Source organism: Crocuta crocuta, unplaced genomic scaffold (genome assembly GCF_008692635.1).
Source record: "Crocuta crocuta isolate KB4526 unplaced genomic scaffold, BGI_CrCroc_1.0 scaffold114, whole genome shotgun sequence".
Classification (NCBI taxonomy): Eukaryota; Metazoa; Chordata; class Mammalia; order Carnivora; family Hyaenidae; genus Crocuta; species Crocuta crocuta.
Genome location: NW_027530000.1, coordinates 413,612 through 429,908, shown reverse-complemented (window position 1 = coordinate 429,908; position 16,297 = coordinate 413,612). Strand labels below are relative to the sequence as shown.

At 63.1% G+C, this 16,297-nt stretch overlaps 1 protein-coding gene across 4 annotated transcripts in view; it reads left to right on the top strand.

The window, feature by feature from the left end:
* Positions 1–3,305: 3,305 nt before the first annotated feature.
* The window catches only part of GALNT9 (polypeptide N-acetylgalactosaminyltransferase 9), a 34,096-nt gene continuing 21,104 nt past the window's right edge, over positions 3,306–16,297 (top strand). The window contains exons 1-4 of one of the 4 annotated variants that reach the window (XM_077763567.1): positions 3,306–3,591; positions 6,078–6,244; positions 7,800–7,974; positions 11,668–11,865. In XM_077763567.1, coding sequence (XP_077619693.1) covers positions 6,088–6,244; positions 7,800–7,974; positions 11,668–11,865 — 530 coding nt within the window. In that variant the 5' untranslated portion in view covers positions 3,306–3,591; positions 6,078–6,087. Of the gene's footprint in view, positions 3,592–3,802; positions 4,046–4,230; positions 4,281–6,077; positions 6,245–7,799; positions 7,975–11,667; positions 11,866–16,297 lie in introns of those variants that run through there. The other 3 variants (XM_077763571.1, XM_077763570.1, XM_077763569.1) reach the window with 3 other exon arrangements.

Sequence of the window (16,297 nt, the reverse complement as noted above, 5' to 3'; positions counted from 1 at the left end):
AGGATTCAGCTGAGGGGCTAGCAGGTGGCACTCTCCCTGCCCCCACAGAGCGGGGACCCCGAGCTCGGGCTGTCTGTGTGCTGGCTGAGGGCAGGGTTAGGACGAAGCCTGTGCCGAGAAAGCCCGGCTCCTGTGGACGGAGACTTGTTGAGATGGGGCGGCAGTGAGACGCCGCTGGGCCGGGCCGGGCCCCGCCCGCCGTGGCACCCCGCAGCTCAGGGAAGCCAGCCCCACACTGTGTACACGGTTAAGTGTTCGGCCCGGCACCCGGTCAGGACCCCTTCAATCGCCAGTGACAGAAAATCCATCTCAAACTGGGTTCAGCTAGAAAAAGAGACGGGGTTGGGGCGTGGAGAGCAGAAGCACGTGACAGCCACCGGGCCACCCGTGGAATCGCCCGTGGCAGGGTCCCTGAGCCATGGCTCCGCCGTGCAGTCCCGAAGCAACGAGAACTCTGCAATGGGTGGAAGGAGCGGGGTGTGTGGGCTACCTGCCTTGGTGACGTGTGGCCTGTCCCCCAGGTGACACAGGCGAGGACCCGGAGCTGCAGCCCCCCCCCTCCCGGAAGAGGGCGTGGTAACTCTCCTGTTGTCCAGCGCGTGGCAGACACGGGTTTTATTGCTTCACTAGCCGCCCCGCCAGCCTGTGCTTGATGACAGCGCTTTCTGTGTGCTCAGCTCAGTGTCTTCGCAGGCTTTGTTTTCCGTGGGGAAGGGATCACGTTGTGTGTAAAAGAGACTATTTTCATGCAGATTTGTGCTGCGCCAGCATGAGCCGCATATGTTGCACGTTTTTAATTCAAACAACTTGCAAGCTGCGTATGTTTGCAACTTTGCAACCGTTGGGACTTGTAAGTGTAGGTGAGCGCAGCGGGGGAGGCGGCGTCACCCCGCCTGGAAGGTGGCCCCGGGGGACGCCCTGTGCTCTGGAAGGACTAATGTAAACGTCCAGCCACGGTGAGCAGCCGCCTCTGTCCTGTGGAACCGCAGGGCCCGGGACAGTCTGGGTGCCCCCTCGAGTCCCTGGACGGAGATCAGGCCCACGGTGTCCTGCCTGCGTCCTGGTGGGGCCGTGACAGGGGCCCAGCTTTGAGTGCACGCAGTGCCTGAGCCCCCACCCAGCCTGCGCTGCCCGTAGGGGTGCACAGTGGGCGGGCACGGCCGCACCCCACCCTGGAAGCCTGGGAGGGGGCCGGGGGAGGCAGGATGGGCCTGGTGGGCTTGCCCTGCCTCGCTGTCGCAATGACACCTCCAGCGCAGACCCAGGGGAGGCCCCGAGACGACCTGGTCTTCCCACGCCGTCAGGGGGTGAGGCTTGCGCCCCTCAGAAGACTCGGGGCACGGGGCCCACCGTTCCCACGCGTGGCGGGGCCGGGGCAGCATCACCATCAGCCCCAGCCACGTCCTCTCTCCTTTCCCCTCCCGAACAGAGCCCCACATTCGGCTGGGCCCAAGCCCATTTCTTGCTTGTGGGGTCCTGGCTGTGGCTAAGAGGTCACCGCCTGGCCACTAGGACACATGTGGACGTGGGGGAGGTGTGCCTGCTGGGCAGGGCGTGACCCCCTCCTTCCCTGCACCTGCGGACGGAGCTGGAGCTGCCTCTCAGGCAGGCTTGGTGACCACCACACGCTTGGCACAGCGACAAGGCAGAAGGGACTGGCTGCTCGCACGCCAGCCTCCGGGCACCCCGGGCCACATCTCCAAGGGTGCACAGACCCAGAAGTCAGTGTCCATCTGTTTACAACACTCCCGTGTCCCTGGCTGTCCCCCGGCCATGTCACCACAGCCATTCCCCCCCCCAGCTGTCTTACAGCCACTCACAGACCCACGTGGGTGGTCCTGGGCTCAGGGAGGGGACAGCCCACGCACAGGAGGTGAAGCCAGCTGAGTTTCTGTCACACCCAGGGTTAGAAGTGTCAGTGTTTGCCAGGCTCTGAATTAAATCTATCCCATGTTTTACAATTGTCGGGACCACAATCAATGGACTATTTTTACAAAGGCCGTCTGGACAGCACGAGATCCTGTAACAGATATGACCTGTCGATTCTCTAGTCCCCAAGTGGGACTTACTCTGGCTGGAAGAAGGAAGTGAAAAGAATCCCAAGGAGGAACCTCCCTTTGCATGAAGAATTTCTCCCAGACCACGGTTTCTGTGGCAGGGATGGAAAGATGGAGAGATTACCCGGCGGATGCCATGGCTCAGGGGGTCCACTGCGCACTTCAGGCGGCCAGAAGTGAGTTCGTTACACAGAGTGCACCTAAATTAGCCAGAGAACCGACCCAGCCCAGCAATGTGTGTCCAGGCAGTCCAGCCCTGAGCTGAGGGCGCCGGCCTGCTTCATCGGCCAGCAAGTCGGGGGTGCGCTGCCCTGGCCTGGGGCATTGTCCCGACACGCCCGCGCTCCCTGTGCCGCCCCCGCCACCTACCTCCTGTCTCTCCCATGTGTTCCACGCGGCGGTTTCGCTTCACAGCCCCTGCGGCACGCACCCTGCTCTCTTTGGTCAGCCGGTTTTGAGCAGAGACGAGGTCTGACCCTGGCCGTGTGCCCTGCCCCTCCCTGCTCTTCAGGGCAGAGTCGTGCCCACTCACGACGCTGCTCCAGCGCCCCTCGTGCCCGGGTTGCCCCATCAGAGGCGAAGGTGACGGACTGCGTGCGTCCGCCGCCCCATTGGCGGAAGAAGCTTGGCTGCGAGCACAGGCCTCCCCATGGAGGTGCGCGCTCAGGCCTTGTGGAGATCCGGCAGCGACTCGGCCCCGGCTCAGACCTCCCTCTGCCTTTCTCTTCATGGGCACCCGTCACTGGAGTCGGGTCCCCCCGAAGCGCAGCATGTCCTCACCGTGAGACCCGTAACATAAGCGTCGGCGAAGTCCCTGTTTCCAAAGATCGTATTCGTGGGCTCCTTTGCGGAGGAGCGCGGCACCTTTCAGCCCACAACCACAGGGAAGACTCTTCCGCGTGGAAGCCCACGAACAAGCCGTGGGCACAGCGGCGGGAGCGCAGGAGGAGAGCGCGGGGCCTCCGTCTTCCGTGGGACCGGCTCCCAGCTCGGCACGTGGTCTCGGCCAGGCCCCTTTCCCGACTCTGGGACTCCGGAAATGACGTGCCAAGTGTCAGCCAATCAAAGCGCCCCATTTCCGCGGGCCACAGCGATTGGTCCAAGCATGGGCACGGCCCCCAATCAGCGGAGGGGACGTGGGAGGCCTTCCCGCGCGTCCTGGAGAAAGACCCTCCCCCCGCGCCGCGGACGCGCAGGGGCGGGTGTGCGGCCGAGGAGGGGCGTCGGGCTCCCACCGCGGCCCCGGAGCCCCCGGCCGAGCCCACAACGCCGCGGACTTGTCGCAGAGGCGAGCCGGCGAATCCCCTTCGGCCAGTTTGGTTGATTTTCCATCCCTCACGTTGTTTCCGCCGGAGGTGCCTGCCCCGCAGAGAATGGAGAGCGTGTCCGGAAGGTTCTGTCGCCCGCTTTCCTGGGAGGCCGTGCTCGCCCCGGAGTGGCCGCAGCCCCCGAGCCCCGTGGGCGTTTCAGGAACCTGCAGGGCGTGAGCTTGCGAAGGACGGTCTCCGTCCCGGGAAGGCGGCGTGGCCCTCGGGTGAGTGGCTGCCGTCCACACGCACAGGAAGAGCGGGCCCCTGGCAGGAATGTCCACGTCACGTGGAAGGTCGCGGAGAACAGGCACCTCGCGGGGGCCACCAACATCCTGCGCCCCCAGTGCCAGCAGAGGAACATCCAGCGCCCGCTGCCCCGCACGCCGTCACAACGCCCTGGAATCCCGGCCGGAGCTGCGGGGGGCGGAAAGGGGCGCTGTGTCCGCCGAGGCGGGGGGCACGCCGCCCCCACATCCCGCCGCACCCGCACAGCCCCTGGCTCTCCTCACGCCCAGCGTGCCCACCTGCGGGCTCCGGGTCCCCCAGTGCTCACATGGCTGGTTCCTCCCCATCTTTAGGGTCTTTTGTGGGCTGAACTGTGTCCCCCAAACCCACGGGGGAGCCCTGACCCCCAGCACCACGGAACGTGACCGTGTGTGGAGGCAACACTCTGCAGAGGTGACGGGGAAGTGGGGTGACCCGGCGGGCCTGCCCCGGGCAACTGAGTTCCCCCAGAGAGCACAGCAGGACGCACACGGGGCTCGACCACTGAGGACACGACAGGGAGACGGTCTGCAGCCCCGGGGAGGCCTGGGAGGAGCCAGCCCTGCCACACAAGGACACACCCCCCGCCACCACACCTGCACCTGGTCCCCCTCCCCCACACCTGGACCTGGACCCCCGCCTTCAGATGGTGAGGAGCACACACCTGGGGTTTAGACCACCCAGTTTGCGGTGTTTGTTACATGGCCAAGTTGACAAGGCAGAGCTGAACTCACCACAGGGTTGGTCAGGGCTCCTCCCTGGGCGCCTGGTCCACAGCACGCCACAGCGGGGGTGGGGGGGTGGAGACCCTCCCCTGTCCTGTGGGCCCTGGGCCTCCAGCCCCCAGCCCCCGCTCCTGGACTGTGGGCGCGAGAGCCAGTCCTTAGGACAGCTGCACGTGACCCAGTGGCCCTCCAAGAGTTCCCTGCACAGTCAGAGAAAGCAACCCCAGCTCCCCCCACACGTGGGACGGGGTGAGGACGGCGGGGGTGCTCACACTTTGGGGCCTGTGAGCAGTGTGTCCATTTGTTCACAAATGTGTGCTAAGGGGCTCATGTGTGTGGGCCCAGCTCCGTGGGCTTGGGCTGTGGCAGTGAAGGAGCCTGCGTTCGGAAGGGGACCCCGAACTGCAGACAGGCTGGGGAGACCATACAGGAGCACAGTGATTGGGTGGGAGCAGGCGCGGGGAGGCCGCCACTCAGCCCGCTGCCCGCCTTCGTTCCCACTGCCTCCTGCCCCCGGCCGTCACCCTCAGGATGAATTTCCACCCTCAGCTGTTCTTTCTGTTGTACACACTGTGCAAGTTCATAAAAATTGTGTATTCCAACCTTACTCCTCCAGGGAAAAGTGGGGTGAAGTCTTGTCAGATGGCATTTTCTGAGTGATGAAACCCCCCAGCTATGCGTCTGTGGCCGTGTGTGCGTGGTGTTGACAGACAGCTCGGTCCCTCCACCCTGCGCTGGGGCCACATCCGGCCCAGGAGGGGCTGGTGGCTGGGGTTCAAACCCCAGCTGCACTTACTGCCTAGGAGGGGAGTTGTGGGAGTGTGTGGAGTGTGTGTGAGTGTGACTGTGTGAGTGTGCAGCATGTGAGTGAGTGTGAGCATTGGTATGAGAGCATGTGTAAGAGTGTGTTGTACAGTGTGAGTGTGGGCATGAGAGCAGGTGTGTGAGAATGTGCAGTGTATGTGAATGTGGGTATGAGAGCATGCATGTGTGGAGTGTGAGTTTATGGAGTGTGTAAGCATGTGTGAGAGCATGTGTGTGTGTGGAGTGTGAGTGCAAGCCTGGGCGTGTGTGTGTGTGTGTGTGTGAGTGTCTCCACCTTAATCCATGGCTTCCGCCATCCTAAGGAGAGATTGGGTGTATTTACACGTGTCACGGCGGCACATGTACTTGACTGGCTTCCTTCCATGTTTATCTTTGTATTTACTTTACCTTTGTTTTCTCTTTCTTTCTGTCACCGGATTTTTTACCGTTTCACCACATTCCTGTTTATCAGTAAACGTGCATCCCCCGGTTACACTGAAGAAGCAGACATTGCTCGCTGTCCCTGGGACCCTGACCCCACCCCACCCCAGCCTCTGAGACCAGACGCTCGGGGCAGCCTCGCGTGCCCGCTGTGCTATTCCGCCCTCACGCTTGGCTGAGGCTGTTACCTTCAGCCCCGGCGAGGCGTCCCTGCAGACCCCTCGTCCACGGCAACAGCCCTCAGCTGACGTTTGCTCCCCGGCAGCCCATCACCCAGGGCCACACCCCGGTGCAGGGCTGAGGCTCGGAGCTGCACACATGCCTTCTGATGGACGTCGTTCAGAGGCTGGGCGTTCCGCCTTGCAGCCTTGACATTGCTCTTTCGCTGGGTGTAAGATTTAGAACCGCCGAGGGGGTACGGGCCACTTCCAGCACGCCCCGCGCTGACCGATGCCTGTGAACCGTGTCTCCCGCAGGTGCAGACAGATGACACATGCCACCGACCTGCCCCAGATCTCCGTGGTGTTCATCTTTGTCAATGAGGCCCTCTCTGTCATCCTGCGCTCTGTGCACAGCGTGGTCAACCGCACACCCTCACGGCTCCTCAAGGAGGTCATCCTGGTGGACGACAACAGTGACAGTGGTGAGTGGGCACCATGCTGATGGCATGCAGGGGCTCGGGCCACACTCCCGGGAGCCCTCCCCGCTCCTGGCTCCCGGGACCCTGGGGCCTTCACGCATCCCTCCCACCTCTACCTGCTCTTTACGTGGCTCCCTGCAGGGTGCCTCTCCTCTTCTGAGGACGGGTGTCATTAGGTTAGGGCCGCGCTAAATCCAGGAAGATTTTATCTCAAGATCTACAAAGATCCTTTTTCCAAATAAGGTCCTGTTCCCAGGTTCTGGGTGGACTTGAACGTGGGGGCTCTCTACACTCCTGCAGACGTTGTCCAGAAAAGCCCCACAGGCTGAGTTCAGCTCTATGCCGACCACACCCCTGCTTCTTGCTAGTGCAGAGGCAGGCGCTCCAGCGAGGGTCCGTTGGGGGAGCAGGGCTGGTGCTCACGGGTGCGGCGCCCGCCCGCCTCCCACACCCACCCGGCATGGGGGCTCAGAGCCCCCGCCAGGGGTCCAGAGGTTCCCCAGCGGGAGCAGAGCGAGGAGGCTGAGCTCACCACGGGCGGCCCCTAGACTGAGGTCCCCGTGGGCTGGTCATGGTGGCCTCTCCTCTGCTCTGCGGAGGAAGGGGGGTGGAGGACTTTGGGGGATGTGGCTCCAGAGCCTCCCGGGGCGGGATGGGGCGGGAGGCTATTGCTGGGACGGACTGGCTGTCCTCCCTAGGGGGTCCCGCAGAGCCGGTGATGTGGGGGACAGGTGTCTTCTGGGGCCAGGCGTGGGGGGTGGACCCCCCTTCTCCTGGCGGCCCTCACCCTCCACAGGTGCTTCTGCTTGTTGCTTTTGGGAGTTTCCTCAAGTCGACTCCTGTTTTCTGTCTGTGCCTTCATCAATTTTTTAATAACTTATCGATCTGAAGTTCTTATAAAAGTAACCATCTAAAGAGCAAGTGCACAGCTCAGAAGCAGGAAGCACACCCACGCTGTTGTGCAGCCATCCCTACCATCCGTCTCCGGAACATTCCATCTTCCCACACTGGAGCCCTGTCCCCACTGCCCGCTTACGCCTCCACTCCCCTCTCGCCTGGCGCCCCCTCCCCACCCTCCGCCTCTATGAACGTGGCGACTCTGGAGGGCTTGGAGAAGTGGGGTCACCCAGGGTTTGTCCTGTTTTGTCTGCCTTATTTCACGGAGTTTCCTGTGCTAGGGCTCCTGCATGTCGTAGCGGGCGCAGCATTTCCCTCTGGCCACGGCGGAATATTCCACAGTGTGGATGGACCCCACTGTGCGGTCCGTCCATCCATCCGTCCGTGGACTTCCTCCCTCTCAAAGCTGAGTGATTCCGTCCCGTTTGGTTGTTCTCTGTTTATTGCCCCCCTTCGGGAGTGCCAGCCACGTGGGGTGGGATCTCGTGGCTCTGTGGCCTCCCCAGCCCCTTGAATCACCACCTGCCATTGGCAGGCCCTCTTCAATGGTAATGAAATACGGCCCAGGGCACACAGCAGCCCAGCCTGCCCGCGCCGACCTGGGGTGACCCCGGGGGCCCCCGAGGTGCAGGTGTGCTGAGCCGTCTCCACGTCCCTGCAGCAGAGCTCAAGGCCAGTCTGGACCAGTACGTCACCAGGAGGTACCCGGGCCTGGTGAAGATTGTCCGCAACAGCCGGCGGGAAGGCTTGATCCGGGCACGGCTGCAGGGCTGGAAGGCGGCCACGGCCCCTGTGGTTGGCTTCTTCGACGCCCACGTGGAGTTCGGCACCGGCTGGTAAGGGCGGGGCACAGGGGGGCGCTGGCTTTAGGGGGTCCCTGCAGGTGCCCCTGGGGCCCTGGGCGTCGGGGTCAGCTCCCTGGGCTGGAAGGCATCTGTGGGGTGCACACCCCGGGGTGCCTGTAGGTGAGGACTGGTCCGCGCCCTCACCTTGCTTCCAGAGGGATTGGACCGGCCAGCATGTGGGTGTGGGCCCAGGTCAGGGAACACACACGGCCTTGGGGCACTTGCTGTGGGCACGTGCCATCCGCTGCCAGCTGCCCAAGCCGTGGGGCACGAGTTGGAAGCAGTTTCTCATCCCCCGTGGAGCCCTCCCGTCCACTGTGTGGGGGTGAGGTGCGCCTCTAATCCAGACACCTGCAGGGGACGCGGCCAGGGAGCGGCAGGGTCAGGTGTGCAGGGTGACTCAGACGTGCGACCCCCGCACCCAGCACCCCAGTGGGAAGGCTGGGCTCTGGGCCTGGGCCTGTGCTTGCCCTGCAGGCCTGATGCCCAGAGGGGCCTCCAGGCCAGCAGCCCCCGCAGCCCCCGTGGGCCAGCAGGAAGTGCAGGTCCGTGCGGCCTGCGGCCTCCGGGTGGGACTCGGGGGTGCTCTGCGAGCCAGGCACGGAGCCTGGCTCTCCTGACAGCTTCTCCAGCTCTGAGGCAGCCAGTGATGCCTTAAGAATGGCGTCAGTTGTCCCGCAAACTGCCCACAGCCAGGGGGCCCAGGGGCGGTCCACACCTTGCTGTCCTGAGGCAGGTGGCGCGCTGACGTCCTCACGGTGGGTGTCTTGGCTGACAGCGGGATGTGCTTCAGAGTTTTCTGGAAAGTGCCGGCTGTTTCCTTAACTTGTCTGACAGCTGGGCCCTGCACAGATGAGCGAGGACCTTATGGTAGCTGGGGGAGGGGGCATGTTCTAGGTCAGGGAATAAGAGTCAGGGCCAGAAGTCCAACTTGACAACACAGGTGAGCTGGGCGGGGAAGGCAACGCACGCTTGTCTCCTGGTCCTTCAGCGCGGTGTTGGGAGGGCGCATGGGGTGCGTCCCCGAGCGCGGTGTTGGGAACGAGCATGGGTGCACTCTCGAGCGGCGACGGGGCGTGGGGATTGTTGCCAGACTGTGGAAGTCCCTGCGGGCAACAGACTCTAGGCTGCATCCGATCAGTACTTGCCTGGGAGGTGACGGGACCCTTGACAAAAGAGCGTGTGTGTCAGGAGTGGCCTGTGGGCAGAGGGAGAGGTGACCCCGAGTGTCAGTGACCTGGGGGTGCCAAAACAATGACCACAACCCCGGCAGCTCAAAACAGCAGAAACTACTCTCTAAATTCTGGGACACAAGGTGCCACACGGCCGGGAGGCACCAGGGGAGGGTCCTTCCTTGTCCCCTGGCCTCTGCCTGCCCTCACACCCAGCGTGTGTCTCTGTTCTGTTTCGTCGGAGGGCCCCTGTCATTGGACTCAGGGCCACCCAGGTCATCCAGGATGCTCTGTTCTCAGGACCGTGGGTTAAACCCTCAGTGGGTGGGTCTGCAGTGAAAAGGGCCACTGAGCTGCAGGGACAAGTCAGCCCAGAGTGGCCAGGTTGCCCATTTGAATAAAAAGTAAAACTCAAGATTTTTTTAAAGTTTATTTTAATTACTTATTTTGCAAGCAGACGAGGGGCAGAGAGAGAGAGGGAGAGAGAATCCCAAGCAGGCTCTACACTGTCAGCACAGAGCCTGACATGGGGCTCGAACTCATGAACCATGAGATGATGCCCTGAGCCAAAATCAAGAGTCAGAACCTTTACTGACTGAGCCACCCAGGCGCCCCATAAAACTCACAATTTTTATATCAAGTCTCCCAATGCATATTTTTAAACTTTGCGAAGCCAGCATAAGATATTCACTGGGATTCCATGGGAGGGAAAGGAAGGTTCGGCGGTGGATGTGCTGACTGAGGACCGCAGGGCGGACGCAGTCCCGAGTCTGTGCTGTTCGGCTGCACGTGCCCTGTGGTGCGTGGTCCCCGGGTCCCCAGCTGTCTAGGAGGGTCTTGTGTGCCAGGGTCTCCAAGCTTGTGCTTGGAGCAGTGGCTCGGTGTCCCGTAGACAAGCGAGCCTTCTTCCTTTCCCTCTCCCGGAGCAGCGCAGCTGCCCCAGGACCACGCATTTGTGGCCCAGGTCGGTTCTGACCCTGTTTGACATAAACGTAAGTCTCTTCTGCTGGACTTGGCCTCCTGGCCCCCATTTCTTTCTGCTCTGCCGCCCTCATGAGACAGCCCTTCTCCCGTGATGCATAATCACCTTCTACCGTCAATGACCATCATTTCCGCCTCCACCCAGGGTCGTTCCACAGTGTTGTGTAGGCTGTGGACTGCACAGCCATCCCCGGTGGCCGTTCCTCCCTCCACTGCATCGTAAGCTCCCACGGGCACTGGGAAGCCATTTGGGAGCGCCAGGAGTCTGTCACATCAAACGCAACTTTAAACCAGTGTGACTTTAATTTCCACAACCGAAAGCCCAGTTATCCATCTGCAAATAGTACCCCCCACCCGGCCACGGTCGCCTCCACACAGATCCTGCCTTGTTAGCAGACGTGACATTTGCAGAGGGCTTTGCTTCTCTGAGGCACTTTGCTGACAGTAATTAATTAGTCTTCCTCGCTAGTCAACCCCAGGCTCCCCGTCAGAAGGGTGGGAAGAAGGCCACGTGCCACCTGTTGCCAGGTGGGACCAGACGACTCACACTGGGCCCTCCCGACCCTCCCAAGGGCGCCGGCCTGGCCCCCGGCCTCGGGCCGCCCACGACCACAGCGGGACCACAGCTCAGGCTGGGCTCTGCTGGCGTCTCATCCTCGCGGGGACAGGTCACCTCCACGGGCGGAGCCTGCTTCCGTGGGGATCCCTGCCCAGAGCCCGCAGCTTGCGCTGCTGCCCAGAGAGGTCACCCGAGAGCCCCGGTCCCCCTGCTCTCTGGGTTCACCACCTGTGCTGCCCCCACTTCTCCAGCCCAGCCTCCCGCCTGTTCCCCNCGAGATCATGACCTGAGCGAAAGTCAGACACTTAACCGACTGAGCCACCCGGACGCCCCGTAGCCGCCCTATTTAAAACTGCGACTCCAGGTCACCCTTGCCTTGCTGTCCTTTGCACATACTTGTCGCCGTCTAACATGCATCTCCTTCCACGTTAATGCCCGGCCTCCAGCCTCATCCGGGCGGCCACATACTGGTGTGTAGGCTGCCTACTGCGCTACGGTACCCGGCAACCTCTGCCGCTCCACCACCAGTTCCCTGAGGCCTGGGTTTATTTTTAAGCTTATGAGTGTATTCCTTTGTTCGAACAGGGTGTGGCCACTACTTGGTCTTCCAGGTAATGTTTGTGAGTGAATGTATCTTCCACAAGGGCAGGGAAGGAGGGAGGAAGTGGCTGAGCTGTGAAGCCGGCCAGTGGCAGACCCAGCTGCCCTTCAGGGGTGTCACAGCCTGGGCCCAAATGGTGGTTATGTCCTTAGTGTCAGCGGTTGGCTGCGGGTAGGGCGGGGCCCTAGGTGGGGCAGGTCTGCAGCCCGATGACCCCCAGGGGTTCATGGCGAGGAGGCCTTCACACCCGGGCTCGGCTGGCGGGTGGTCACCCGACATCACCCTGCTTGTGGGCCGCGGCCCCTTGCTGGGGCACCGGATGGGGGTCCCCGCTCCCGTGCCCCTCCTCACAGGCACGTGCCTCCCTGCAGGGCGGAGCCCGCGCTCACCCGGATCCAGGAGGACCGCAGGCGCATCGTGCTGCCGGCCATCGACAACATCAAGTACGACACGTTCGAGGTGCAGCAGTACGCCAGCGCGGCCCACGGCTACAACTGGGGCCTCTGGTGCATGTACATCATCCCCCCCCAGGACTGGCTGGACCGCGGCGACGAGGCGGCGCCCATCAGGTGAGCCGGGTCCGGGCCACGGGGTGCAGGGGCTGCTGCGGGTGGGTGCAGGGGCCACGGAGGTGTGCAAAGGCCACTGGGGGGTGCAGGGGCTGCTAGGGGTGCAGGGGCTGCTGCAGGTGGGTGCAGGGGCCACGGAGGTGTGCNGCTCTGGGGGCTCGGGGGCCCCAGTGGGGACTGGGTCAGGTGGAGACGGAAGAGGGAGATGGAGCAGATGAGCAGAGAGGAGGGGCCAGTGGAGGAGAAGCAGACACGGACGGAGGACGGGGCACCAGCGCCGGAGAAGCAGGGAGACAGAGGGAGGCGGGCAGAGCGGCCACGCACAGAACCACAGTCTCTGCAGACAGAGACCCCATAGTTGTCTTCAAGTGCACGCATGTATTCGAGTCGGGTCCCAGACGTGAAAACGGATTTTTACACAAAAATGCACAAATCCAGCACCTTTTGGGAGGTGGGAAAGCTCACACTCTCGCGAGGTGACCATTGGCCGGAGCTGGGAAGGGGCCCCGTCTGGACGGGCGTGGGCCTCCCGCGCCACAGTCCCCCGCTCCCCATCACCCCCCGTCCCTCCGCCACCTGCTCATGTTTCCAGCATCGCCTGGGGGCTGCTGAGCCCTGGGAATCCGCACGTCGTGGTCAGGCCCTGGGGGCGCAGTCACGGGCCCTGGTTCCTGGGACGAATGTGCCTCTCAGGACCTGCTGACCCCCGGAGCCTGCAGCCCTCCCGCAGGGGTCTGAGATTTCAGGGGCTGGAAACCGTCCCTCCTCCCGTCTGTGCAAGCTGGCGGGTCCCTGCCGAAATCCTGCTGAAACAGGTCACTGTGTGTGGAGGGACCTAGACCCTGTGTCATCGTGCCTTTGAAAGCTTTCGTTCCCTCAGGAAGGTCTAGTGGGGGCTTCCAGGCACGCACCCTGTGCGGGCCAAGAGCCGTCGGAGATGCCCACACCCCTGCGCAGCCGGCACGCGCAGTGGTGAAGTCAGCGGACGCGGGGATGAGCGGCCTGGCCCGAGCCCACACCTCCCTGACTCGGGGAAACCGCATGGCCAGCATGGAGCCGGGGGTGGGGGGTGCTCTATCCCGAGGGGCCCCAGATGCCCAAGCAGCGGCCCCCTCGGGGCCTGGCTCTGTCCCCACGGCCGCCTCTCAGAGGCGGGCCCTCGACGCTCCTGGGAGCTGGACGGGGCGGGAGCTGGGGCTCTGGGGCGCAGAACCGTCCGTGTGTAGAAGCCGACCGACGGGCTCGCCGGGAGCCAGGAACAGCAGCTTGAAAGTTACTTTTCTTTGTGCAGAATGCTCTAGGTCCCCCTGGTTAGGGGCAGAAGGGCCTAGCGTTGCACGTGTTAGGAGTCAGAGGCCCCAAGGTCCGGCAGCCTCTGGATGCCCGGGCTGCACAGCAGCAGGATTTTCTGGCCAGACTGTGTCGTGTCAAACTTGGCGCCTGGCTAGCGTCACCTGAGAGCTTCTGAAAACCCTCATGTCAAACTCCAGGTAAAAAAACAGGTGAAGACTAAACGGATTCTACACAAAAGGAGGTGGGTGTGGCCAGCACGTTCACGGAGACCCCGGGCCTGTCAGGGGGGACGCGAGGACGAGAGGAGGTGCCGGCTGGGCACGGGGAGGGCACGGCCGTGGGGACGCCCGTGCGAGGCTGGGGGCAGAACCAGCTGGCGAAACCTCGGGAGACTGGCGGTTCTTCACGAAGGTGAAAATCGCTTCCTGCTTCACACCCGGCTCCCTTGCCATCCGCCTGGAAGGAACGAGAACCTGTATCCACGCAGAGACTCGCGGGCGCGTCCGCCAGGGGCGTCGTTCTCAGGGACGGAAATGCCCCAGATGTCAGGTGTGGCAGGTGAAGCCGCTGGCGTCCGCCCAGGTGCCCGATCGCTTCCCGGAGTGAACGGGACAAACGCCAGTGGAACTCGATCGCTGGGCGGAGCCAGAGACACCAGACACGGAAGCGGCCACACCGTGTGACGTGGCCACAGGACGGCTCAGGAGGCGCCGTCAGGAGAGGAGAAATGACCGGCTCTCTGGGGGTGCTGGGCACCGGCTCTGAACTGGCACCAATTCCTGGGGGCCCGGGGTGACGTTCTCTGGCTGTCAGGGGCCAGGCTCAGGTCGCTGACCGAGGGTCCTGGGTTACCCCCTGAATCGAATGACTGGACTCACGCACTGGCGTACAGGTCCACGGAAGGTGAGCACGCGGGGACACGGACCCCAGGCGCCCGCAGGTGCGGCTGCAGGCGAGGCCCGAGCGGTGGGGGACGGGCTGAGCCCACCGTGAGCCCCCTGAGCTCCTTGTTCCCTTGTCCTTGTCCTCACTGGGAGGACGCCCTTGGGCCCCTCCCGCTTGGCGGCCGGCTCCCTGCAGAAGGCGCTCCTCACCCCTCCTCACCGCGGACTGGAGAGCCCGATTCCCGGGGGCGACATGCTCCGCGGGTCTCTCCTCCCGCGTCCTGGCGGGAAGAGCCGCTGCCCTTCCGAAGGACGCAGCTGGCACATCCACGCCGGAGGCCGTGCTGGGAAGGTGCTCAGCGCCCGGAGCGGCTGCCGTTTGAAGATTTACTTTAGGAGATTCTCTTGCCCTTCGTTACACTCGAAGCTCAAGGAAGACAGAAGGAATGGAAATCGTAAGGCTTGGATTTCTGGGGGAGTGTCAGCCCGGAGTGCGGGCCTCCTTGTGCACACGCCCCAGTGCCGGAGCCCGCCCGCGTCCCAGGCCACGCTCCCCTGCGCGGGGCGGGGGCTCCCCTCCCCAGGACCCATCCAGAGCCCCAGTGGTGTGTCGGGGGGGACAGCGAGGGCCCTGCGGGCGACGGACGGCTTCCAGCGCCAGGAGCCGGAGGAAAAGCTGCAGGAGGGAGCGCTGGGTCAGGCTGAGGTGCCGCGCGCAGCGCCTCCCCCCTCCCCCAGGCAGGGCCGTGGGGGCGAGGGCCCGAGTCATGCACACCCACCTACACACAGATACACACTGGGCTGCACGCACACACACCTGCACACAGATACACACTGGGCTGCGCGCACACACAGCTGCACAGGGGCGTACGCACACGTATCCACACCTGCACACACACCTGCACACAGATACACACTGTGATCTGTGCGCACACACAGCTGCACGTGCATGCACCTGCACAGGGGCGCACGCACACATAGCCACACCTGCACACACACCTGCACACAGATACACACTGTAGGCTATGCGCACACACATCCACACCTGCACACACCCCTGCACACACACCTACACAAGGGCATGCACACACATATCCACACCTGCACACACACATATCCACACCTGTGCAGGGCTGTGCACACACATATCCATACCTGCACACACACCTGCGCAGGGGCACGCACACACACATACACACCTGCGCGCACACCTGCACAGGGGCGCGCGCGCACACACACACACACCTGCGCACACACCTGCACAGGGGTGCACACACACACATCCACACCTGCACAGAGACGCACACACACCTGCACACACACCTGCACAGGGGCACACACACATATCCACACCTGCACACACACATGCACACAGCTACAGCTGCACACACACCAACATGCACATGCACACACATCCATGCCTGCACACACACTGGTGCACACACACATCCACACACAGTGACAGATACACATTCCTGGCTGCACACACTCCCGCACACACCTACACACACAATGCACACACACCTGCACAGGGGCACACACACATCCACACCTGCACACCCATACTCACATTCACACATGCACACACCCACATGCAGATACAGCTGCACACGCTCACACACGCATACACTTGTGCACGCCCCTGTACAGATACCTACAGCTACACACACATCTGTATACACTCACACACACATCCGTATGCACACACACCTGTACACACAGATGCATGCAGAAGCATACATGCACCTGTGCACACGTGCACAGTGGCACACAGGTGTGCAGATGTGGACGTGAGTCACTGCACACATGTAATCACTTCTCTAGCTGCACAGGAGGAACACAACCATTTACTCTCTGATTTCTCTGCTGGTCTCCCAAGCGCAGCTGCCAGGGTGCTGGGTGGTCCCCACGGCCGCCGGCTCGGTCGCTGGGTCCCGTCCGACCCGAATTCACTCCAGCCCCCACACCAGTGGCCTCCAGGCTGATCTCCTTTCTGCCACGACACAGCTTCGTGCAGATCGGTTCCCGACAGTGGTCACCGCAGGGGTGCAGGCGGAGAGGCTGAGCCAGGGCAGTGGGCAGTGTGACCCGGGCCACACTGCCGGGGGCTCAGAGCTGGGCCAGCACTCGCTGCACACACCTGTGCTGCTCCCCCTTTCCCCCTAGTCCCCTGCTCCCCACTTCTCCCCCTGCTCCCCCTGCTCCCCACTTCTCCCCCTGCTCCCCACTGCTCCCCCTGCTCCCCACTGCTCCCC